At 42.0% G+C, this 23,915-nt stretch overlaps 2 protein-coding genes across 2 annotated transcripts in view; both read right to left on the reverse strand.

Annotated features, from left to right (window-relative positions):
- The window catches only part of LOC139411734 (E3 SUMO-protein ligase PIAS1-like), a 91,645-nt gene extending 81,578 nt beyond the window's left edge, over nt 1-10,067 (reverse strand). Inside the window, exon 1 of the mRNA XM_071158417.1 lies at nt 10,030-10,067. Within this exon, the coding sequence (XP_071014518.1) occupies nt 10,030-10,053 (24 nt within the window). The 5' untranslated portion in view covers nt 10,054-10,067. The remainder of the gene's footprint in view (nt 1-10,029) is intronic.
- A 5,987-nt stretch (nt 10,068-16,054) lies between these two features.
- On the reverse strand, nt 16,055-23,301 carry LOC139412267 (SKI family transcriptional corepressor 1 homolog-B-like). Its single transcript, XM_071159107.1, has 9 exons — nt 23,182-23,301; nt 20,301-22,047; nt 19,356-19,443; nt 19,168-19,266; nt 18,876-18,944; nt 17,762-17,836; nt 17,249-17,323; nt 16,502-16,567; nt 16,055-16,152 (listed from the first exon to the last, which is right to left on the reverse strand). The coding sequence occupies exons 2-9, from the start codon at nt 22,035-22,037 to the stop codon at nt 16,055-16,057; spliced, it is 2,307 nt and encodes a 768-aa protein (XP_071015208.1). The 5' UTR covers nt 22,038-22,047; nt 23,182-23,301.
- Nucleotides 23,302-23,915: the final 614 nt, after the last annotated feature.

Consider the following 23,915-nt stretch of genomic DNA (forward strand, 5'->3'; position numbering starts at 1 on the left):
TGGTTAGAGCATCCACTGGAAATACATCTAGTCTTCAGCACACTCCATTTCTTAATGAGACATGTTCAGCTCAGAGGTGATTGGGAGAGGCCGGGGGAGAGGCCGGGGGAGAGGCAAGGGGAGAGGCCAGGGGGGAGGCCAGGGGAGAGGCCAGTGGAGAGACCAGGGGAGAGGCCGGTGGAGAGACCAGGGGAGAGACCAGGGGAGAGACCAGGGGAGAGGCCGGTGGGAGAGACCGTGGGAGAGACCGTGAGAGACCGTGGGAGAGGCCAGGGGAGAGGCCGGTGGGAGAGACCGGTGGGAGAGAGGCCGGTGGGAGAGACCGGTGGAGAGGCCAGGGGAGAGGCCAGGGGAGAGGCCAGGGGAGAGGCCAGGGGAGAGGCCAGGGGAGAGGCCAGGGGAGAGGCCAGGGGAGAGGCCGGGGAGAGGCCGGTGGAGAGGCCGGTGGAGAGGCCAGAGAGGCCAGGGGAGAGGGAGAGAGGCCAGGGGAGAGGCCAGGGGAGAGGACCAGGGGAGAGGCCAGGGGAGAGGCCACCAGGGGAGAGGCCAGGGGAGAGGCCGGTGGGAGAGACCGGTGGAGAGGCCAGGGGAGAGACCGGTGGAGAGGCCAGGGGAGAGGACCCAGGGGAGAGGCCAGGGGAGAGGCCGGTGGGAGAGACCGGTGGAGAGGCCAGGGGAGAGGCCGGTGGAGTTCTATGTTTAGTCATTATTAAGTGAGGGTGAGGCCGGGTCACAACGTGCTGTCATGTCCATTAAAATCTATGCAATATTTGGGGTAATGGTTTAATTGACTGACATGTAGTGTCTACAATAGTAACATGGTGTCAGAATCAGAAAATTACCTTTTCACTTTTTATAGGAGCATAATTAAAAAAACAATAAGAAACTGGCTATTTAAAGCATTTAGTTGTTATTTTAGCTTTCATCCTTACAGTGTCTCTGTGCTGCAGTAGTGTAACTAAAGGCTGTGGGAAGGTGTGCAGAGGGCTAACTGTGAGGAGAAACTGTGAAACCTGGAAATAGGTACTGGAGCTGCTCCCAGGTAGGAGGAAATCATCTGTTGAGAGAGGTGATATATTCTCCCTGCCAATCCTTCTGCTGCTTTCTCTCTGCAGCCTTAAGAACATATTCACACCTTTCTCTCTGCAGATTTAGCCTTAAGAACATATTCAAACCTTTCTCTCTGCAGCCTTATATTCACACCTTTCTCTCTGCAGCCTTAAAAACATATCCACACCTTTCTCTCTGCAGCCTTAAGAACATATTCAAACCTTTCTCTCTGCAGCTTTCTCTCTGCAGCCTTAAAAACATATTCACACCTTTCTCTCTGCAGCCTTAAGAACATATTCACACCTTTCTCTCTGCAGCCTTAAGAACATATTCACACCTTTCTCTGCAGCCTTAAGAACATATTCAAACCTTTCTCTCTGCAGCCTTAAGAACATATTCACACCTTTCTCTCTGCAGATTTAAGAACATATTCACACCTTTCTCTCTGCAGCTTTCAGAACATATTCACACCTTTCCTCAACAAGAGGAACAGTAGAACCACTAGTGTTATAGCCTAGGCTTTGATCAGACAGACCTTTTCAACTGATCTGACGTCAGCCGTAAACCTGGTCTGAAAACCTGGATATCCAAAGAAGCTTCAATGCAAATGATTTTCAAACCTGCTTCCATTACATGTCCAGCCAGCACATAACACCAGTTATATATGTTTCCACGGCAACACAGGGCTTCAAAATCACCCCGGCTGGTAGCAAGCAGAGGCAGGCTATTTTTGGGCAGAAATGGTCAATTATACTTTTGGTACCCGAAGGCTATAATGAAATTTCACAATCTGTCTCAACACCACACTGTGCATTGAACAATAAAGGTATTGTGACCAATAAAAGGGAAGAACGACCTCAGTAAAACCAAATGTGTTTCTGATGTTTTACCTCCACCATCGGTCCTCTATGAGCAGTCTGGCCGGACGATGCCATTGATGATCTATCTAAGGAACTAATCTCTTTAACTTCAACTAAATGTCTGTGTCTGGTCTTAAGGTGAAGTCATGCTGGGTCAATATAGCACGTTTCTCTTAGTCAGCTCAGTCCCCCATTAATGAAATCAGCCTGTGAAGAATCTGATTGTCACAAACAGTCCAGTCCAATAACATAGCCTCTCAGTTACTAATTAGTCATGATGCAATGGAACAGTTTGAGAGGTAGTAGGCTATGAGTTCAAAGCAGTAACATCACACCACACAACCGCTATCATCTCTCACACACACACACACACACACACACACGAAGAAAACAGTCATCATCCACTTTGGTGATTACTGAGCACACGTCTCTTCTTCTGAATAGCACTGATCCTACCTATGAGAGGTAGCCTGGTGCTAAGAGAGAGACAGAGAGAGAGAGAGAGAGAGATACAGAGACAGAGGGAGAGAGAGAGAGAGACAGAGGCAGAGAGCGAGAGAGACAGAGGCAGAGGGAGAGAGACAGAGGCAGAGGGAGAGAGAGACAGAGGCAGAGGGAGAGAGAGAGGCAGAGGGAGAGAGAGAGAGGCAGAGGGAGAGAGAGAGGCAGAGGGAGAGAGACAGAGGCAGAGGGAGAGAGACAGGCAGAGGGAGAGAGACAGGCAGAGGGAGAGAGACAGAGGCAGAGGGAGAGAGACAGAGGCAGAGGGAGAGAGACAGAGGCAGAGGGAGAGAGAGACAGAGGGAGAGCGAGACAGAGGGAGAGCGAGACAGAGGGAGAGGGAGACAGAGGGAGAGAGACAGAGGGAGAGCGAGACAGAGGGAGAGAGAGACAGAGGGGGAGAGAGACAGAGACAGAGAGGGAGAGAGAGACAGAGGGAGAGAGAGACAGAGGGAGAGAGAGACAGAGGGAGAGAGAGACAGAGGGAGAGAGAACCGTGTCATTTAGAGATTAGCCTAGCCACATGCTCTACAAATAGACTTCACCTGTAAGCTTCCAGAGCAGGAGGAGTTACTGTACAGGCCCGTTGGTGCAGCTGTCTGCAGAATGAGACTAATGCAGATGAAGGACTTTTACAATAGCAACAATTGAAATGTTTTAAGCAACAATATAGTCTGCGTCTTGTCTATATCAACGCAATACATTTGAGGCCATTTTAGGCCTATTTCTGACAGATTTCAGAAAGCACAGAGTATTTGAAGCCATGGATGAGCCTAAGAGTTGAGTTATGGATCGATGCATCTTGAAGCACGGGTTACATCCCGTACCAATGTAAGGAGTAGATTTAATATTCTAGCAGTTTCTATGCCAATTAGCAGATGCTTTAATCCAAAGCGATTTACAGTCATGCGTGCATACATTTTACGTATGGGTGGTACCTGGCATTGCAAGCACCATGCTCTACCAACTGAGCTACGGAATCAGACCTGTGTTACCTACAGAATCAGACCCGTGTAACCTACGGAATCAGACCCGTGTTACCTACGGAATCAGACCTGTGTTACCTACGGAATCAGACCCGTGTTACCTACAGAATCAGACCCGTGTAACCTACGGAATCAGACCCGTGTAACCTACGGAATCAGACCCGTGTTGCCTACGGAATCAGACCCGTGTTACCTACGGAATCAGACCCGTGTTACCTACGGAATCAGACCCGTGTAACCTACAGAATCAGACCTGTATTGCAACAGAATCAGACCTGCATTGCAACTCAACAGGGAGGAGAAAGACAGCTCTGAATCATCTGATCACATTACCAGTCAAGCGACTGATGAACTTTGGGTCACCTCACACCTCTACAGAGGCTAGTTCAGAGGAGAGGAGAGACTGACTCAGTGAGCACTACAACCACTAGCTATGGTTCACAAAATCTGCAAAGCCGTTTTCTCACTAACATTACCACTGGGAGGTAGGGTATAGCCTATGGCACTAAAAACATGGGAGTATTGTATTCTGACTTCTTCAAATCCCCAACCCTGGAAGACACCAGGTCAGTGGATCTAGCATTCAACACAGAGCTAAGGATAAGAGAGAGAGACAGAATGTACTGACTGTCTCCACTGTAGTGATGATCTGATGTACTGACTGTCTCCACTGTACTGACTGTCTCCACTGTAGTGATGATCTGATGTACTGACTGTCTCCACTGTAGTGATGATCTGATGTACTGACTGTCTCCACTGTAGTGATGATCTGATGTACTGACTGTCTCCACTGTAGTGATGATCTGATGTACTGACTGTCTCCACTGTAGTGATGATCTGATGTACTGTCTCCACTGTAGTGATGATCTGATGTACTGACTGTCTCCACTGTACTGACTGTCTCCACTGAGTGTTGATGATCTCCACTGTACTGACTGTCTCCACTGTAGTGATGATCTGATGTACTGACTGTCTCCACTGTAGTGATGATCTGATGTACTGACTGTCTCCACTGTACTGACTGTCTCCACTGTAGTGTTGATGATCTGATGTACTGACTGCATCCACTGTAGTGTTGATGATCTGATGTACTGACTGTCTCCACTGTAGTGTTGATGATCTGATGTACTGACTGTCTCCACTGTAGTGTTGATGATCTGATGTACTGACTGCATCCACTGTAGTGTTGATCTGATGCACTGACTGTCTCCACTGTACTGACTGTCTCCACTGTAGTGTTGATGATCTGATGCACTGACTGTCTCCACTGTACTGACTGTCTCCACTGTAGTGTTGATGATCTGATGTACTGTCTCCACTGTAGTGTTGATGATCTGATGTACTGTCTCCACTGTAGTGTTGATGATCTGATGTACTGTCTCCACTGTAGTGTTGATGATCTGATGTACTGACTGTCTCCACTGTAGTGTTGATGATCTGATGCACTGACTGTCTCCACTGTACTGACTGTCTCCACTGTAGTGTTGATGATCTGATGTACTGTCTCCACTGTAGTGTTGATGATCTGATGTACCACTGTAGTGTTGATGATCTGATGTACTGTCTCCACTGTAGTGTTGAGTCTGATGTACTGACTGTCTCCACTGTAGTGTTGATGATCTGATGTACTGTCTCCACTGTACTCCACTGTAGTGTTGATGATCTGATGTACTGTCTCCACTGTAGTGTTGATGATCTGATGTACTGACTGTCTCCACTGTAGTGTTGATGATCTGATGTACTGTCTCCACTGTAGTGTTGATGATCTGATGTACTGACTGTCTCCACTGTACTGACTGTCTCCACTGTAGTGTTGATGATCTGATGTACTGACTGTCTCCACTGTAGTGTTGATGATCTGATGTACTGTCTCCACTGTAGTGTTGATGATCTGATGTACTGACTGTCTCCACTGTAGTGTTGATGATCTGATGTACTGTCTCCACTGTAGTGTTGATGATCTGATGTACTGATGTACTGTCTCCACTGTAGTGTTGATGATCTGATGTACTGACTGTCTCCACTGTAGTGTTGATGATCTGATGTACTGACTGTCTCCACTGTAGTGTTGATGATCTGATGTACTGACTGTCTCCACTGTAGTGTTGATGATCTGATGTACTGTCTCCACTGTAGTGTTGATGATCTGATGTACTGACTGTCTCCACTGTAGTGTTGATGATCTGATGTACTGTCTCCACTGTAGTGTTGATGATCTGATGTACTGACTGTCTCCACTGTAGTGTTGATGATCTGATGTACTGTCTCCACTGTAGTGTTGATGATCTGATGTCTCCACTGTACTGTCTCCACTGTAGTGTTGATGATCTGATGTACTGTCTCCACTGTAGTGTTGATGATCTGATGTACTGTCTCCACTGTAGTGTTGATGATCTGATGTACTGTCTCCACTGTAGTGTTGATGATCTGATGTACTGACTGTCTCCACTGTAGTGTTGATGATCTGATGTACTGACTGTCTCCACTGTAGTGTTGATGATCTGATGTGAGTGTAATGATTTGCAAGAAACACGAAGCGTTAATCATCAGTGGTGAAATACTATTTGTAGGAAGCAATCTCATGTCATACGAACTCCATCTGCTCCGAGTTTGAGCCTGGACATGGTTTAGGAACAGAAACTAACAACAGACAACGTGTGTGTGAGGAATAAAGACTTAAACACCAACGCCGTGCCGTAGAAGAGATACACCGAGGACATTAACATGGACTTAGTTTCCAAGCACACAGCAATAGCAACACTTTGGAGTAAAGTATAAAAATATCCCTCAGATCAATAGCAGCTCAAAAGGGAGCCTGTCAAGCATCGGGTATCGTCAGTTAGGCCCTAACTCATATTGTCCGCTGCAACGTCTCACAACAGATGTGCAGACTGAGACAACTCACAATAAAACACGATCTGAAATACTGTTCCTAATCAAATGGTTGACGTGAGAAAACTGATGTCACTCTTTTTGAATCACAAAAAAACGTCATTTTGAAGTATGTCTACATCTGAATCAATTGCTATTGATTTGTGATCCTAGTACACTAGATTTTGAACCACACAAGAAACATGAACCGCACTAGCTTTAAATGAGATAATTCTAGGAAGGCAAGTAGGCAACTGCTCTGAAGGCACCATGCAAGCAATGCTGAGAGAAATCATTCAGGCAAAAGGTTGCTATGCAGGTTTGCATTTCTGACAACTAGTTTAGGGATAAATGTAGCCTTTGATCATCACTCTCAGTTCCATTACATTATGACTCTCAGTTCCATTACATTATGACTCTCAGTTCCATTACATTATGACTCTCCATTACATTACGACTCTCGGTTCCATTACATTACGACTCTCGGTTCCATTACATTACGACTCTCGGTTCCATTACATTACGACTCTCGGTTCCATTACATTACGACTCTCAGTTCCATTACATTACGACTCTCAGTTCCATTACATTACGACTCTCGGTTCCATTACATTACGACTCTCGGTTCCATTACATTACGACTCTCAGTTCCATTACATTACGACTCTCGGTTCCATTACATTACGACTCTCGGTTCCATTACATTACGACTCTCAGTTCCATTACATTACGTTCCATTACATTACGACTCTCAGTTCCATTACATTACGACTCTCAGTTCCATTACATTACGACTCTCAGTTCCATTACATTACGACTCTCAGTTCCATTACATTACGACTCTCAGTTCCATTACATTACGACTCTCAGTTCCATTACATTACGACTCTCAGTTCCATTACATTACGACTCTCAGTTCCATTACATTACGACTCTCAGTTCCATTACATTACGACTCTCAGTTCCATTACATTACGACTCTCAGTTCCATTACATTACGACTCTCAGTTCCATTACATTACGACTCTCAGTTCCATTACATTACGACTCTCAGTTCCATTACATTACGACTCTCAGTTCCATTACATTACGACTCTCAGTTCCATTACATTACGACTCTCAGTTCCATTACATCTCAGTTCCATTACATTACGACTCTCAGTTCCATTACATTACGACTCTCAGTTCCATTACATTACGACTCTCAGTTCCATTACATTACGACTCTCAGTTCCATTACATTACGACATTACGACTCTCAGTTCCATTACTTCCATTACATTATGACTCTCAGTTCCATTACATTATGACTCTCAGTTCCATTACATTATGACTCTCATTACATTATGACTCTCAGTTCCATTACGACTCTCGGTTCCATTACATTACGACTCTCGGTTCCATTACATTACGACTCTCAGTTCCATTACATTACGACTCTCAGTTCCATTACATTACGACTCTCAGTTCCATTACATTACGACTCTCAGTTCCATTACATTACGACTCTCAGTTCCATTACATTACGACTCTCAGTTCCATTACATTACGACTCTCAGTTCCATTACATTACGACTCTCAGTTCCATTACATTACGACTCTCAGTTCCATTACATTACGACTCTCAGTTCCATTACATTACGACTCTCAGTTCCATTACATTACGACTCTCAGTTCCATTACATTACGACTCTCAGTTCCATTACATTACGACTCTCAGTTCCATTACATTACGACTCTCAGTTCCATTACATTATGACTCTCAGTTCCATTACATTACGACTCTCAGTTCCATTACATTACGACTCTCAGTTCCATTACGACTCTCAGTTCCATTACGACTCTCGGTTCCATTACATTACGACTCTCGGTTCCATTACATTACGACTCTCAGTTCCATTACATTACGACTCTCAGTTCCATTACATTACGACTCTCCCATTACATTACGACTCTCAGTTCCATTACATTACGACTCTCAGTTCCATTACATTACGACTCTCAGTTCCATTACATTACGACTCTCAGTTCCATTACATTACGACTCTCAGTTCCATTACATTATGACTCTCAGTTCCATTACATTATGACTCTCAGTTCCATTACATTATGACTCTCAGTTCCATTACGACTCTCGGTTCCATTACATTATGACTCTCAGTTCCATTACATTATGCATAAGAGTAATTGGAAGAAGGCATCTTCTGTACAGTTTTGTTAAAAACCCCAGCGCTCGGCCTGAACATGAACAAGCATCCCTTGTGGTACGGTTTTGGAAGCATACGAACCTTATCTTTCAAATCAGCGAGAAATACATTTTCAAAAAAGGTTAGATTGATATACATCTTTATAGGGTTAGGGTTCCCACACGGCCATATCTCCAAGATACAGCGCACGTTAATGGAAGACCTGTGCTAATTAACTATCTAGCATGCTCCGAATACCTGTGTGTAACGGAAGGCCGCCAGAAACGTGTGGTCACTGTAAAATACTGTCGGCTGCAACTGTGATGAAGCCGGTTAAAACAGTGTGCAGTAAGTGTATATTTTGTATTTGTAGAATTATTTTTGATGTGATATGAATGTAAAGGGCTTTATGCTTCTAGAATTGTATCATTGATTCCCGTTTAGATGGAGTATTTGGCTGTCAGAGACAGTATACCTGTGATAATAACATTTGGTCATTGAACCTTAAAGAGTACATCTTGGGCGAGGGTAAATTAGGGCTGAACTAACTCAAAACAAGTTACCAGAACTTGAACTGCAATGAATGAACCGGAACCCCGGTATATATATATTTTTTAAATATTATTTTTATATTTTACTGCTGCTCTTTAATGACTTGTTACTTTTATCCATATTTATTGAAACTGCACTGTTGGTTAGGGGCTTGTAAGTAAGCATTTCACTGTAAGGTCTACTACACCTGTTGTATTCGGCGCATGTGACTAATAACGTTTGATTTTGATGCAGAGCAACGTGTTAAGATTAGCATAAAGCCTAAACGTGTTCAAAGATGTCAACATATCAAAAGAACATTGCTACACGTTTTACAACATCTATCACTATGACCCAGTGATAGTCAGCTGGGGAAATAAAAATGTATTCACTTTTTCTCCACACCGCTGTGTAAAAGTTACCTAACTAACCAGGCTAGAAAACGTTTTCAAATTAGAACAGATTGTCACTGTTACACCATTGAAAAGTGCATCATTTTATGCGTCTTGAGAAATTGATTAAAAGTGAAAACGCTTGAATAGTCGCCTAAACTAGCAAGAAGCAGATGTAGTCCTTCTCCCATCGCTAGCGGGAGCCTCTGTTCACTAGCTTGACAGAACGTCAAGACCGCTCGTCCCCTCTCCAAACGCGGACCAACTAATTAGCTGATAACGGCATCCTCATTCAAACAGTCAACTACGACCCATCATTGTCATAAGATACTTTTTAACTAAATGTCTACTAAATTGACATGGACCGAAAAGGAAAAATACTTTTTAATTATTCCGCTAGCTAGCTAATAAAGATATTCTATGCAGGAGACCGCTAACGAACGAGCGGTTCTCTCTCAACATCAACAATAACATGTTCCAGCTTTCCCCTTATAGTGAATTCCTTTAAAGTTATCCTTTTGCACAAAAAATACACATAAATTCACACTAAAATGTGTTCCTTGTCGTTTAAATTACACATGCGAAGACTTGCGTTGGCATTATATCGTTTGCTAACCGTTTACATTTATAATGATTTCAAGCTGCGCTTTACCTTCAATTCCGCACTCTCCGCCATCTTGCAATTCCTAGTGCAAGCGTGATGACGTATTGTGACGTTGACGACCACCACGCTACGTGCGTGCGCTCATTGGGGGTGCATTTTAAATACTTGAAACGTTGTTTGAGTGCTTAAAACTGTGTTAGTTTTGCAGTAGATATAATCCGTCCCATATTCCGTTTCAAGAGATACGTTTAATTGACATGACACTTTAGGCATCTTTTGATGTCCTCAATCAATGTAAAATGCAAAAAAAAATTCTCTCCCAACCACCAACTTGTTCTTTGTAATGGAGTTGTCTCCATAGAAGTTTTGTACTTCATTTCCTCCACAAAAGACTCACTCACTCACTCGCTCGCTCGCTCGCACGCACGCACGCACGCACGCACGCACGCACGCACGCACGCACGCACACACACACACACACACACACACACACACACACACACACACACACACACACACACACACACACACACACACACACACACACACACACAAGACAGGGAATATATGTGGAAAGGATGTGGTTATCTGTTAAACAGGAAAATAAGGAATAAATGCAATGGATACAACAGGATAAGCAAATGGATCCAAATTACAACAGAATGGACTGGTAATAAAGTAGCACAACTGGATTAATAATTAAATAGCACAGGACTGTATAATAAATATATATATAATCAAACAACTATCAGTAACAGTAAACACACAAAGTTACAACAACAATATTAAAGGTCTTCTGCACGCACTCCATCCCACAAGTCCACTCAGAGGAGAAGTGAGGAGACAGTGGGCTGCACAGAGAGAAGAGCTGTCAGGTGTCGTGCCCCCTGACAACGTGCCCATTAGCAACCAATCAGGGTTAAGTCACACAGATCAGAGAGAGTTTGAGAGGCCGGTTTATGGCTTGGTCGAAAATTTTCGACCTACGTTTATGGTGCCCCCAGACACTCAGGCAAGCTCCTGGGAGATGGGGAGTGGGCTGTGCAGATTGAAAGGGTTGTGAGGTGCTGATAAGAGTCAATTCGTAACAAAAACAGTTCTTGAGATATGCTTGAAAAATGGGATTTACCTGTTTTATATATACACTATATATTACAAATGTATGTGGACACATCTTCAAATGAGTGAATTCGGCTATTTCAGCCACACCCGTTGCTGACAGGTGTATAAAATCGAGCACACAGCCATGCAATCTCCATAGACAAACATTTGCAGTAGAATGACCATACTGAAGAGCTCAGTGACTTTTAACGTGGCACTGTCATTGGATTCCACATTTCCAGCAAGTCAGTTCATCAAATTTCTGCCCTGCTAGAACTGCCCCGTTCAACTGTAAGGGCTGTTATTGTTAAGTGGAAACTTCTAGGAGCATTAACGGCTCAGCCGTGAAGTGGTAGGCCACACAAACTCACAGAAAGCGCGTAACCCTCACTACCGAGTTCCAAACTGCCTCTGGAAGCAACGTCAGCACAATAACTGTTTGTCTGGAGCTTCATGAAATGGGTTTCCATGGCCGTGCAGCCACACAAAAGCCTAAGATCATCATGCACAATGACAAGAGTCGGCTGGAGTGGTGTAAAGCTCGCCGCCATTGGACTCTGGAGCAGTGGAAATGCGTTCTCTGGAGTGATGAATCACGCTTCATCATCTGACAGTTTGGCGGAAGCCAGGGGGATGCTACCTACCTGAATGCATAGTGCCAACTGTAAAGTTTGGTGGAGGAGGAATAAAGGTCTGGGGCTGTTTTTCATAGTTCGGGCTAGGTCCCGTAGTTCCAGTGAAGGGAAATCTTAACACTACAGCAAACAAAGACATTCTAGAGAATTATGTGCTTCCAACTTTGTGGCAACAGTTTGGGGAGGCCCTTTCCTGTTTCAGCATGACAATGACCCCGTGTATAAAGCGAGGTCCATACAGAAATGTTTTTTCAAGATCGATGTGGAAGAACTTGACTTGCCTGCACAGAGCCCTGACCTCAACCCCATAGAACACATTTGGGATGAATTGGAACGCCGACTGCGAGCCAGGCCTAATCGCCCAACATTAGTGCCCGACCTCACTAATGCTCTTGTGGCTGAATGGAAGCAAGTCCCCACAGCAATGTTCCAACATCTAGTGGGAAGCCTTCCCAGAAGAGTGGAGGATGTTATAGTAGCAAAGGGGGGACCAACTCTAATGTTAATGCCCATGATTTTGGCATGTGAGTACTACTTTCAGAACTACTGGCTAAAAAGTATACAAGAGTACCGGAGAATCCCTTTAATAGACCAATAAGACAGAGAGTTCCAAACCTCTGCCAATAATAGCTACATGTCCCCTCCTCACTCAGACCACTCCCAGACAATCCTAGCTAAATTCTTGCTTGAGAAATTGCCCTTTACTAAAGAAGCCATTTTTGTTTGTTTTCAATTAAACTGGTCAAAAATAATCAGGTACTTCAGGTAAGGTACTTAATTGTTATCCAGAAATGATTTGATATGGAGATTAAAACGGCTACATTGGACCTTTTAAAACAGTTCATAGTTTGCTCTCTCTACAACTACAAACATTTTAGAACGTTGCCCACCCTGAATGCATCTTTATAGTATAGACTAACAAGGTGTCTAAAGCACCCAATAAATTAGTTCCAATAGGATTGGTAAACACGCAGCAGCAGAAAACTAGTTTGGAACGAGATAGCAGTGGGATTGGGCACCGTTTCAGAATAGGGACCTATCGACTTCACGTTTGAAAAGTTATAAATGCTGCATATTCATGAGCCAGTAGATGTCACTAATCTTCATTGTCCAGTAGATGGCACTATCTCCATTGTAATTCAGACTATGGTAGATACAGATTACCCACTATTTTTTTGACATTTATAGAGCCCCCAAAGTCCTCATGAAATTGTTAATATGACTATGTTATATCTAATCATGAATAAGATAATGCCCCCCAGCTTTCCAGTGTTGTACTGATGTCTATGTATCTTATTTGGTTATACCATACATGGCTACTCCTTATTCCTAAGAGGGACATGAACAGAACACTGGGTGGAGTACATTACTCCCTAACAATGCAATTCATCTTCAATGTAATGATTGATGACACAAATCCATTACGGATGACTTCAGTCAACCATAGAAGGCTCACGTGGAGGGGTATTTGAACAGGGACGGCTGTTGCACATGTTCCAGTCCCCACCTGTTCAATGTGATGTCCACAGTGACAGGACAAGTGCAGGTTAACTTTGTATTTGTCTTTGTCAAAGGAGTGATTTAGAGTTAGATTCCATGACCAATGTTGGCATAATGAACAGGAACAAACATTATTTCATGGTCACTCTAATAGGTTGATAAACTTCTATGATGTACAAACCATACCCTTTCATTCTCATGTTTGGCCGGGCCATTCTGAACAATTGTAACAAAAAAGCAAATAAATCTGAAATCATTCACTGTGAAAATGGGTTCACTCATTACAACTGATATTTAAGTGGGCTTTTATATGTTTGGGTGTACCACGACAAACAGTTTGAGCGACTTTCAAAAAGAGTATTGTTTGGTATTGAGGGCAGCCCTCCGACACTATTTACCAAGGGTGTAATGGGTTATGTGGTCTGTTCATTCTTATAATTTAAGAAGACTTTTATTCATGGCTTCTCACAATCATACTCGTGTATACAGTCATAATAAAATACATCTTTAAAAATATCATGATTAAAAAATGAAAAATAATCATACTTCAACGGTGTCTGTTAATCATTGTAATGTAATCAATGTCACGATGTCAGTACTTCACTCAAATGTCAGTTGAACTTGTGAAGTTGTGTCGAGTCAAATGTTTAGTAGTTTGTGATATTATGAGGCTTAACAAACCAGTAAATATATAAATTATTATATCGATACTGTGTTGCTGATCTATACCATGTGCAACAGCAAAAAAAATGATCACATCACTTGTGTTCAATGCCATTCTCATGTAGACGAAACAGGAAAATGAAAACTCCGGTTCATAAACAACTTCTTCAGTATACCTTGAGTAAACATGTTACAATACACACACGAGTGGTTAGTATTCAAATGAAAAGGTGCCTTCACGTGGGGAGCAATTACTGTCAAAAAAGATTAATATTCAACATGCATCACTGCCATTATGCGAGCATCTCTCTTACTCTCTTGTGCCTAGGGACAGAGGGCCATCTAAAGAGCATTTAATCAATAGCTATTAGGCTTCACATCAGAATAATTAGATTTCACTATTAAACAGGGCTATTCCCCTGACAGAATGTCGAACATAACTTGACTGGACTTCTGAGACAGCCCATGTATGGAATGAGTCGTTTGATATGAAAAAAATATATAAATAAATAAATAAACAACCTGGATGCTAAATTAATTTTAAATCAGGTTGTTATTCCTTAAAGGTTCCAGCAGGTGTCAGTATCGTTCCTATTAAGAGACATTCAGGAGACAAGGCAAAAAGAGGATTCACTTTTTAATCGTATTTTACATTAATTTCTGATATAATACATACATGAGTCTTATTGGCCCTTAATGGGGTCACAACAACACTTTTTAAAGGTCATATATATCGTGGAAAAAAATAACCAACTGGCTTGGAATTGATTTAAAAAAAGATTGGTTACAGAAATCAACTGCACAACATGGAATTCAGTCACAAATGGCCGTTTCAAGTCTCTTTACGTGGCGTCTTGGTTTCCTTTCATCTCATCCCCACTCATAACTCTTGCCATGCACAAAGGATTGACATGACAAAATAAAGCCTACAAGACATAATTAAATACACAACAAATAGGTTTGGTTTCTGTGCCTGTGGTTTATTTAATGTATGGTAGGGTTCTGACGATGATTCAACCCCTTTATTAAGTACAACAGAAGCTGGGTGTGTCTTGTAACCGAATGCTCAAATCATACGGAAGAAATATACCTTTTATAATGAATATACTGTACATGGTATCTATGTATGATTAAAAACAATCATAGTTGAGACTGAATGAACATTCTATACACTGTAAAAGACTAATCTGTTGTGTGACATTTTAGGCAAACGGAATCTTTTTAATTAGTTCAAGGTTGAAAGGTCATTGGTTACTTCGAAATAAGTGCTAGAATAAATGTTGGCGCCATTAGAACAGCGTTTCCCTTTCCTGGTCCCGGTGACCCAAAGCGGTGTTTTTGTCCTAACACTCACACACTTGAGTCAACTAATCAACAATTCATCATCAAGCCTTTGGTTTGAATCAGGTGTGTTAGGGCTAGGACAAAAACCTAGAAAGGTGCATCATCTGTGGATCCCCCTGGTCCAGCATTTGGAAAACGCTGCATTAGAACGAAGTGTATTCTATACATTAGATGCCTAACAGAGTTTACTTTATTTCTTAGTACAGTGAGGTCCAGATCAGTAGTAATGTTGCCAATTTTTTAAAGTGCTTTACATCAATAATATACATTGTTTAATGTTTCAGATGGACAGAACAGATTAACGACTAACTTAAACACAAATAAATATATGTAAAAACACATACATAATGTGGTAAAACAACCCAAGAATGCTAGGATTCGTGTTACTTATGAAATATCACATTATACAACTCATTGCACATCTCCACATATATATATGTATATATATTTATATATATATATACACACGGGATATGTGAAGAGCAATAGATTATGATTCAAAGGGACTTGGTGAGTCCATATCAAGAGCTCTTTACAACTTGATAACTGTCTATAAATACAACACATACAATGGACCAGTCGTTTGGTGTTGGTGTATCTTCAAGAGTTCTTTTCAATGGAAGGTCTTGTTCTCCTGACCTCCATAGCCACTTCTTCTGCGTTAAATAAATAGCGCTGGAGTGTGTACACAAGTTGTGAATCCTTGGATGACTGGTGAGGGAGGGCAAAGGTAAAGAAGTTACGGAGAGACTGTGACTACTTGAGGTGGGCGTCTCTCTTTTTGGCTGCAGTGAGCTGTACTGGAGTCAGGGGGGGGGGGGGGTGGTCTATTATGGAGGCAGCAGAGGGGGTTTGAAAGTACAGGCTCCAGTACAGTGGCGAGGGGTCAGCATCTTGCAGGAGAAATGGTGCAGGGCGTCATGAGCTTCTAGGGAGAAAGGGGATGTGTCACTTCAAACACTGGGCAGATGAAATGTCTTTGTTATTTTTCTATCCACACTGTGTTCTCTAGTCGTTTTTTCCTCTAAATTTAGTCTACACGTCACAGTAGTTCTGCTCAATATCAAATGCGCTAGGAATTAGCATATCATAAGGACACACATGCTAGCGAAGAATAAAAAGTAGCACTTGCATAGGTACGGTTGTAATTTGACAAATACTACTAGTCATAATCAAAGTCCATTAGAAGGCCATGTTCTTGCCCAGCTAGCCATTGAATTCATTCACAAATGGACTGAAACTGGATACATGTTCTGTTTTTGGACCATATAAATTACCTTTTAGCTTCTGTTGTATTGCATAACGCGCCTTTCTTTCTTGATCCAACTCGCTGCACAACGTGTCTAAGCAAACAACACATAAATAATAAGAAAAGAAAACGCAATAATTGAGCTACAAAGCGGTGGTTTGTAAACTTTGAAATGGATGACTGTAATGTATGTTGTTCACCCTCGGGTATTTTGAGTGACCTCTTAGTGTAGTTGAAGTGTGTATTTACACTACCGCGGTCCAGTAACTCTAGAACGAGTCTATCCGTGAAAGGGCGGCATCAGCTGTTGTCGTCTACTGTATGTAACTGATACGATGATACGTAATGGTCTGCCTTTTACATTTTCCAGTGCGTGATTTAGGAGAAAATAACATTTACAAACAAAACACAGCGAAATCAATCTCTCTATGGTTTGATATTATTGCAGTTCATTCGACAATTTCCAGTCAAATTGCGAAAAATGTTGACTATTTGACAGGAATGATAAGCTATTATTTGTAGATCGTGGACACGCAGCCTAATTCTATAATGACCGAATTTATGCAAGTGTCACTTTCCCCTCTTCATTCTTGTGTGGTACAAGGAAGCAACAAAGTCAATATGACCGTTCTTGTACACGCACGTTTTCATACTTTAGAACATAAACGCTATAACGATATGGGTCATTTCATTCAATTTAAGTCGGGACATATTATTTCATTTATTAAAACACTGACCATTTAGCATATTCCAATCATTTTTCCAGGAGACTCACCTCGGACAATATGAAGTTGTTGGACCATCTCTTCTCTGTAGGACAGTTCCCTCTTCATTTGGTCCTGAAAATTATCTGCATAGTGAGCAAGCAGACGGCTACTATTAACACAGTGCGCAAGTCCAAATAATAGAATTTAAGCCTAATGGGTTCTCAGCATTATGACATCTGACTACATTAAAATAAAGACGTCGATGTGTGGGAAACAGGAGCAGCTCTCGCTTTTGAAGCGAAACAATAATTTACTTCCATTTCAGCACCATGCCGCTGTCCACTAATGTTTGCTTCGTTGTAGTCAATATGTTCGCTGTATGTCTCTTTATGTTTAAACTCATTCTGAAACAGGCCAAGATGGTGGAAACGTGAATGACTTTAACTCTTAAAAAATAAAGTTACATTTTTTTTTTTTTTACTTTAAGAGATCGAGTTGCGCCTGTTTCCCCTCATGTAAATATTTCAGCTGCACCTCGACTCTGTGTGTGTTTTAAGCAGTAGGACAATAAAGCGTCCTACCTTTTAAACTTTGAAATTCGCGTTCCAACTTTTTTCTGAGCTCCACTTGTTCGACAAGCTGTTTCTGAAGTTCCTCTGCAAACCGAAGCGGTCATCACCATTATCATAATCGTCGTTGTAAAAAGGCAATAGACAAAGCAGTAAATTCCAAATGTGGCTTTCAACATACTAACCCTATATATTGCAGACCTATCTTAGCCTGTTCAACAATTAAAGCATTTGATTTTGATTACAGGCCTTTATAGGCCTAATACAATACAGGCCTATGGGTAAAAACAACCACAATGTTTCCCTTGGTTTATTTCCCTATAGTATCGTAATAACTATTATCAGAAGGCCTATGGTTGGAACGCTAACAGTCGTTTAGCCTCACTGTGTCTCCAAGCATGGTATTGCTAAATAATTAGCTCCATCGCCTCGGGGTTAGAGGCTCCAGCGCCGCAGCTTAACGGCTGGGCTCGTTAAAATATTAATAGTGTAAAAACGATTTCGTGTTACAATAAGTAGAACAATTCCGTTTCTCATAATTTAACATTAGAGGAGGTTAACGAATGGAAAACAATTCAAACGTGACCGTGCAAACTTGTGTTAAGCTGTAGGCATAACAATTTTTTATAAAGCTATTAAAAAAAATAGATTATTAGACAGATCATAATAGGTATTATGTTGTTAGTGCAGTACCTAGATATGGAAGGGGAAACCTCAGTCTAGCATATTAGACTGGTGATTCCACACGTCGTAGCCTACACAAGACCAACATGGAACATGGTTCTCATGTTCCATAAAAAGGCTCATAATTAACCACACGAGGGTTTTTTCGAATGTTGAAATAGTAGGCTTTGAGGAAGTAGAGATATAAATAGAGCCGCGTTCACACGTGTTCGTTATGTTTAAAATATAACTCTGTTAATTCAATGCTAAATATGATTTTTTAATTTTTTTATTCCCAGAACTGAAAATTAGCCTATTATGTTTAGTGATTTCCACCTTGCTTTGTTCAATTTAAGATGAGATCTAATGACTTGACACGAGGCTAGGCTAGGCCTACTTGTTTGCACGAGGCTAATCAATATAAACAAATGTCAATGATCATTGATAAAAATCAAATGATTACCTTTAGCCATGTTTTCGATATCTTTTTCGTGGATCCTACTGACGTCATGCTGACGCAATGCCCCATCGCCTGCGAGAGAAATATTAAAGATGGCATCAGCTCATTAATTAATCTAATTTACTCAATTTTCTGTTATAAATTATCATATTTGGAACAGTAAAAAGTGAGAAACCTTTGGCTAACAATTTCGTTACATAAAATATAATACAATAGGCTATATTACCATGGTAGGCCTACTAAACTTTTACACACTTACACACACACAGAGAGAGAGAGAGAGAGAGAGACTCACATGGTGGGCTTTCCTTTGCTTGGTCCTGATAGGCTCTCTGTGGAACGTCCTCTCTTGTAGGAGAACGTTGTTTGTGTGGGTCGGAAACATGGAGTACACCTGATAAAGACAGACAGTAATAAGCGACGTGCCTATTTGCATACAGAAACTATACCATGAATATGTACTATGCAAGATAATAGGCCTACCGTTCGATTGCAATGGGCTGCTATGTTTTGATCCGAACGTAGATGGACCGTTCAAAGGCATGTGTCCATCCTTTTCATGTGTGTACACCTGCAAAATTAACCAAAGCCATTATAGTCAATACAACTGCAATTATCTATAATTCTCTTAATTTCACAAGCAATTCTTTGAACGGATATACCCACGTGACACGTCTCCAATTTATAATTATAGGGAAGTAATTAAATTGTTGTCCACCTATCTAAATTGCAGTTTGACTGACATTAGGACGAGGCAGGCGCAGGCCTAACCTTTTCCCAACACACTACAAGGCTCGCAGTAAACACTCCAAACAGAACCACTTCAATTATCTTTAGAACAAAAGACAAGACACAGACCTAGGCTCCCACTCAGCGACCTTATTAAAACAAGCCTACTCCATTCTCAATCTCTTTAATATTGGGACGATGGTCTTTTTTGTAAATGTCATTGCCAAAATGTATTTTAACAAAAGATAATTTCCATATTTGTTCCAACCTGCCAATGTATGTCTAAACAGGCTCAGCCTTCTGTAATGTCAGGGTTTTCAACAGCACAATAAAACCCCATGCGAGAAGGCCTGGATATAGTTAATATAAGTGGCTTTTTTTTCTCTCATTTAACCAAAATATGAAAAATCCCTTGCAAAAACGCGTTGAAAACATCACATTAGCCTACTGTTTAGGCTTCAAACTGTTAAAAGCTGCCAGCCATATCAACATCCTTTAAGGCATAGGCCTATGGCCATTGGAACATTAAACATAGCATGATGACCATACTTTATGCCCATGCACTTACAAGACCAAACATCACCCATTTTCATATGGGATCCAAACAAGTCTCCGTGGATTGATGCCTAAATGAATTTACAAACATGTGCGTAAATATATTGAACATCAAAGCACTCATATGGACCTTGGCACACTTACTTCGTACACCGGTGTATCATGGCGCTCTGACACCTGTCCACCCTGCCTCTCGTCATCAGAGGACCCGGAGTGGGGATCTTCCGGTTGTGGTCCTGGACTTGTCCCCAGCTCTCGACTATCTTCAGGCCCGGAATGGGCTGAGTTGAGGGGCGGGGGACTCTGACGGTCCTCCACTGACAGTTGGACTGACTCTTCATCCTCGTGTGCCCTGTTTGACTCCACGTCAACGTCTGGGTCGTCCACGCTATCCACATCCGGGGACATAGACCTATAGCTAGAACTTTCACTCACGAAATCTGGCGATAGGTAACCAGAGCGCACACCGCTGTACGTGTCCCTGTTGCCGTATAGCTTTGCAATGCTTTCGGCGTCTTTCACCACAGGTCTGAACGCAGAGATGTAATTTATCTTCCGTGGAGTTGTGGGGAGTCCTTCCGTCGACCGGGCCTCATCCCCGGATTTATCCTCGTCGTTCCGGGTGGATTGTGAGCTGGAGCACCGTTCGCTGTCTTGAAAGCTATCCTTAGGTGTGTTTGCGCACCGGTCACTTTGATCCGATAACTCGAGATCACTCTGTCTGACACTTAAGAGCTCTGTGGGTGGTTTGGGTGGTGACTGTTGATACGGTGGCATCGGCAGGCCACCTGCTGTTGGCCAAAACATCGGGAAAGAGGGATAGATACTGTCCTTTGCTCCTGGCCAAAAGACACCCGAAACGTTGGTTTTATTTGTCTCTCCCACTCCGTCGTCCTTCTTTTGACACAGTCCAAACGCAGGGAATCCATACGGGTGGGGGAAGAGCGGTGGCTGGATCTTTTGAAGCATCCCAAAGCTCTTACTGGGCACAGGGATAACCGGGTAGTTCCGGACGCCATTTGACAGACTGATGTTAGGCCTACCTCGGTCTTCGTCACAGCGCAACGTTTTATGGGGTACCTCGGGGGAACTTCTTTGGGTTGGGTTACTGGTGGAATGTGACTTCAAAGGAGAGGACATGGATGACCCACTCATAGGTAGCGTCCTCTTACGACTTCCCCCGTTGAACATCGCCTTAACATCCTCCCACGCGTGGGCAACATCATCCGACGAGCTTTTGTCTGTTAGTTTGAGATGGCGCCTCCACGAATTGAAGTTTGCTGCGTCTGGCTGTGTATACTTGGACTCGGGAGTGCGATGGGAGTGGAATATGAATTTATTCGGGGAAAAATACATGTTACAATATGTGCATTTAATGCACTTGGCCCTCGAGCTGTTATACCTGGCAGGTATGAAGCTACCTCTGCTTCCCCACGCGCATTCATGAGAGACATCAAAAGCGAAATTTTCCGGTAGCTTTGGTGGGTTGTGAGCACCGAGGAATGATTTACATAGCCTCTCCGCCTCCCGCTTAGTGATCATACCGCAGCGCCGCGAGGAGATTGGCATGGCGCCAGCGCGCCTCAGTATCTCGAGCTGGACGGGCGTGCACTGGACGCAGGTGATTCCAAGAGCAACGCGTCGGTTATGGATTTCGTTGTAACTGTAGTTCTTTAGCAATGTGTTGGATATCTGCGCCAAGCAAAGTCTTTCCTGGCCATCTATGACCAAAGACACGATGTGCACTCCATACAACGCGGTCTCGCTGACTTGGTTAGGCTTCAGGGAGATGGGGCTGGAGAAGGGCTGAACGTCCTGCTTGGAGCTGGGGGAAGAGCTGGAGTCTCGTCCCGCTGGTTGTTGATTGGGTATCGACTCCATTCCTGGAAGTCTGAAAATAAAAAAATAATTTTAGGGTAGCCTATTGCACTACCATATAGGCCTACAGTTGGCATAACGCCTGTCAAAAAATGCACTAGCCCTAAATAGTTTGCAATTCATTCCAAATCAACAAATAAATAAATAAAATCCATGAAATAGCTTTGTAATTAATCTTACCAAAAGGCCTACGCACGCACATTTCGTGCAATATTAATAATAACATGGTCAAGGTCTTAAAAGTAACGCAGAAGATCAGTGTTATTATATACTAATAACTATGCATTATTATTATTATTATTACTACATACTTAGTGTTATTATTGAACAATCAAAAACATTTTCAACCCAGCATTATTTACAAAAATCAAGGATTAGTTAGTTATTCGTTTTTGGTGACCCAGTTCTAAATAAATAGATAAATAATAGCCTAATAAATAAAATAGGTCTACATAATGTAATATAAACGTTCAATTTTATACGAGCATGTTTAGTATAGGCATATTCATATGAAGTGTTTAAACCATCCAAATTATTTTTTTTTGTAGGACTATGCCAACTAAGGCTATCCATGATCAGTTAGTTGTTTATTGACGGGACCTTTTCCTGTCGTCTTTAAATCGGCTCAGAGGCGAGGGTGATTACTTAAGAACTACATAAGATCCTTACACGCAAAAGAGCAGAAGGAAAATACACTCTGAGCTGCGCCAATGCGCTTACCAGAGAGGAAAAGAACAGCTAAGCTGCTTTCTTGGTAATTACACGGGTTAAATTGTACGTATTTGATCTGTTAATAAAAGACTAGCCATATATATAATTAAAACATCGCATGCGTGTCTCCCTAGATTAACGTTAGTACAACGGCTTATAGGCCTACAATAAAACCTTAAAATTGACTTTTACAAAAGGCAAATATTTCCCTCACATTTAGCATCTCACATCCGTCCCATGTTTTTTTGTTTTGCGCAACGGTTGTAAATATATATTCTATAAGTCTTCCGAAAATAATATATTAATTGGAAAATAAATTAAAGGTAACACTTACGAAAAACATGTAAAATATGAAGCTGTTGTGACTGGTGATGAGATATTAAAATTTCAATAGAAAATACACAAGACAACTAATTGAAAAGAGTAAGATCCTTACCTTTCTTTCTGGAAAAGAGCACAGTACTCCTAGGCTTAGGAAACAACTTTTCATCAAAAAGTTGAACAAAAATCACCGACACAAGCAGAGGTCTAGTCCGAGATTAAATATACTGTTGCTGGACCAAGCGTTCAGACTAGCCAAATATCTCTCTCTCTCTCTCTCTCTCTGTAGTGTTTCTGTCTCTGTTTCAGTACAGTGAACGGACTTCCATCCTCTTCGACTCTCACCGGCTGAGTGGCGCACGAGAGAGTGACGGCATGGCAGTCCTCGAGCCTTCGCCACTCCTCAAGACAGCAGTCGACGCTCCTCACTGAAGAAGTGACCGCTAAACTAATGGATGGCAAGGCACACCCACTTAGCGTTCCTTCTCTTTAACTATATTATCTCCCGGACAATGAAGGAACAACAGCCACTAGGCTGTTACTTGATCCATTTAAACTTTACTCAGTGGATCTTTCATAGAAGTGGGGGAAAAAATCATTAAGAGAAAGATAGATGGATATATATTGCATTAACATGGTGTGCTAAGTAGTAAGGTGCATTTGATAAATTGACACTATTTTGACACAACTAATGACCAACGATATTTTAATAATAGACAAATAATTATAATTTGATGGGTGCATTTATTTGTCCTATTTCACACATGTAGGTAGGTACAAGTGTGTATTATACCCATATGCTAATTGGAAATGTTTTTATGATTTATGTATTTTTGCATATCACAACTC

This window comes from Oncorhynchus clarkii, chromosome 6 (genome assembly GCF_045791955.1).
Source record: "Oncorhynchus clarkii lewisi isolate Uvic-CL-2024 chromosome 6, UVic_Ocla_1.0, whole genome shotgun sequence".
NCBI classification, from domain to species: domain Eukaryota; kingdom Metazoa; phylum Chordata; class Actinopteri; order Salmoniformes; family Salmonidae; genus Oncorhynchus; species Oncorhynchus clarkii.

Bases quoted from the DNA above. Each gene is read 5' to 3' on its own strand.
- LOC139412267 (XM_071159107.1), bottom strand. From the start codon at position 22,037: ATGGAGTCGATACCCAATCAACAACCAGCGGGACGAGACTCCAGCTCT. The intron at 19,267-19,355 runs GTAGGCCTATTA...TGTCTTTATCAG, and splicing joins CAGCCCATTGCAATCGAACG to GTGTACTCCATGTTTCCGAC. The intron at 16,568-17,248 runs GTGAGTCTCCTG...TTGTTTGCTTAG, and splicing joins ACAACTTCATATTGTCCGAG to ACACGTTGTGCAGCGAGTTG.